Source organism: Mirounga angustirostris, unplaced genomic scaffold (assembly GCF_029215605.1).
Source record: "Mirounga angustirostris isolate CCGP_5_RB_7025 unplaced genomic scaffold, mMirAng1.0.hap1 SCAF_3, whole genome shotgun sequence".
NCBI classification, from domain to species: Eukaryota; Metazoa; Chordata; class Mammalia; order Carnivora; family Phocidae; genus Mirounga; species Mirounga angustirostris.
Genome location: NW_026991711.1, coordinates 159,210,316 through 159,211,824, shown reverse-complemented (window position 1 = coordinate 159,211,824; position 1,509 = coordinate 159,210,316). Strand labels below are relative to the sequence as shown.

General features: G+C 39.2%; 1 protein-coding gene across 1 annotated transcript; it reads left to right on the top strand.

Moving 5' to 3' along the window:
* The first annotated feature begins 589 nt into the window (after positions 1–589).
* LOC123838347 (large ribosomal subunit protein eL21-like) lies at positions 590–1,184 on the top strand. Its single transcript, XM_045867373.3, has one exon. The coding sequence runs from the start codon at positions 593–595 to the stop codon at positions 1,073–1,075; it is 483 nt and encodes a 160-aa protein (XP_045723329.1). The 5' UTR covers positions 590–592; the 3' UTR covers positions 1,076–1,184.
* The last annotated feature ends 325 nt before the right edge of the window (positions 1,185–1,509 follow it).

Genomic DNA, 1,509 nt, shown 5'->3' with positions numbered 1-1,509 from the left:
GCTAGTGAGGCAGTGTAGTTGCAATGAGGGAGGTGGGTATAGTGTAAGAGGAATGAAGAGTATGTTGAAGGTTTTTAAAATACTGTTTTGAGGTGGGAAAAGAGCTAGTGAAACATCTCAATACTGAGGTCTCTAAAAGTTGACTTAGTGATTCTTCCAATCTGCTCTTGGTGTGTCCAGAGCAGAATATCCACACCTCTACTACTGTGTTCATCCCACTACATTACAGTTAGTTGTATGTATTCCTTGTTACTGCTAGACTGGAAGCTCTTCAACATCAGGACCGTGGTTTTTAAAGCTTTGATTCCACAAATCCAATAAAACATCTCACACATAGCCTGGACTCAAGAAATTTTTAATGGCCACATCTGAAACCATAAAAATCCTAGAAGAGAGCACAGGCAGTAATCACTCTGACATTGGTAGTAACAACATTTTTCTAGATATGTCTCCTGAGGCAAGGGAAACAAAAGCAAAAATGAACTATTGGGACTATAGCGAAATAAAAAGGTTCTGCACAGCAAAGGAAACAACCAACAAAACTAAAGGATACCTTTCGGCCGGAACTGCCATCTTCCAGCAATTCACCAAAATGACCAACACAAAGGGGAAAAGGAGAGGTACCCACTCTATGTTCTCTAGGCCTTTTAGAAAACATGGAGTTGTTCCTTTGGCTACATACATGCGAATCTATAAGAAAAGTGATATTGTGGACATCAAGGGAATGGGCTCTGTTCAAAAAGGAATGCCCCACAAATGTTACCAGGGCAAAACTGGAAGAGTCGACAATGTTACTCATCATGGGGTTGGCATTGTTGTAAACAAACAAGTTAAGGGCAAGATTCTTGCCAAGAGAATTAATGTACGCACTGAGCATATTAAACACTCAAAAAGCCAAGATAGCTTCCTGAAGCATGTGAAGGAAAATGATCAGAAAAAGAAGGAAGCCAAAGAGAAGGGTACTTGGTTTCAACTGAAGCGCCAGCCTGCCCCACCCAGAGAAGCGCACTTTGTGAGAACCAATGGAAAGGAGCCCGAACTGCTGGAACCCAGTCCCTATGAACTCATGGCATGATAGATGTAAAGAAAATAAAAGACCTCAAGACTGTAAAAATGTTTCTCTTAATTGAGTAGAAGTGTGGTGTCCTTTCCCCCAAAAAAATATTTAAAGCAAACTTTGTGTCCTAAAAAAAAACAAAAAACACAAAACTAAAGGATAACTTACTGAATGGGAGAAGATACTTGCAAATGATACATGTGAAAAGTGCATAGTACCCAAAATATATGAAGAACTTATACAACTCAACACCAAAAAACCCACAAATAATCCAATTAAAAATGGGAAGAAGACATGAGCAGACATTTCTCCAAAGACATACAGATGGCCAACAGACACATGAAAAAATACTTAACATCACTCATCATCAGGGAAATGCAAATCAAAACCACAATAAGTTTTCATGAGGTGATAACCCTCACACCTGTCAGAATGGCTAAAAATCAATAACA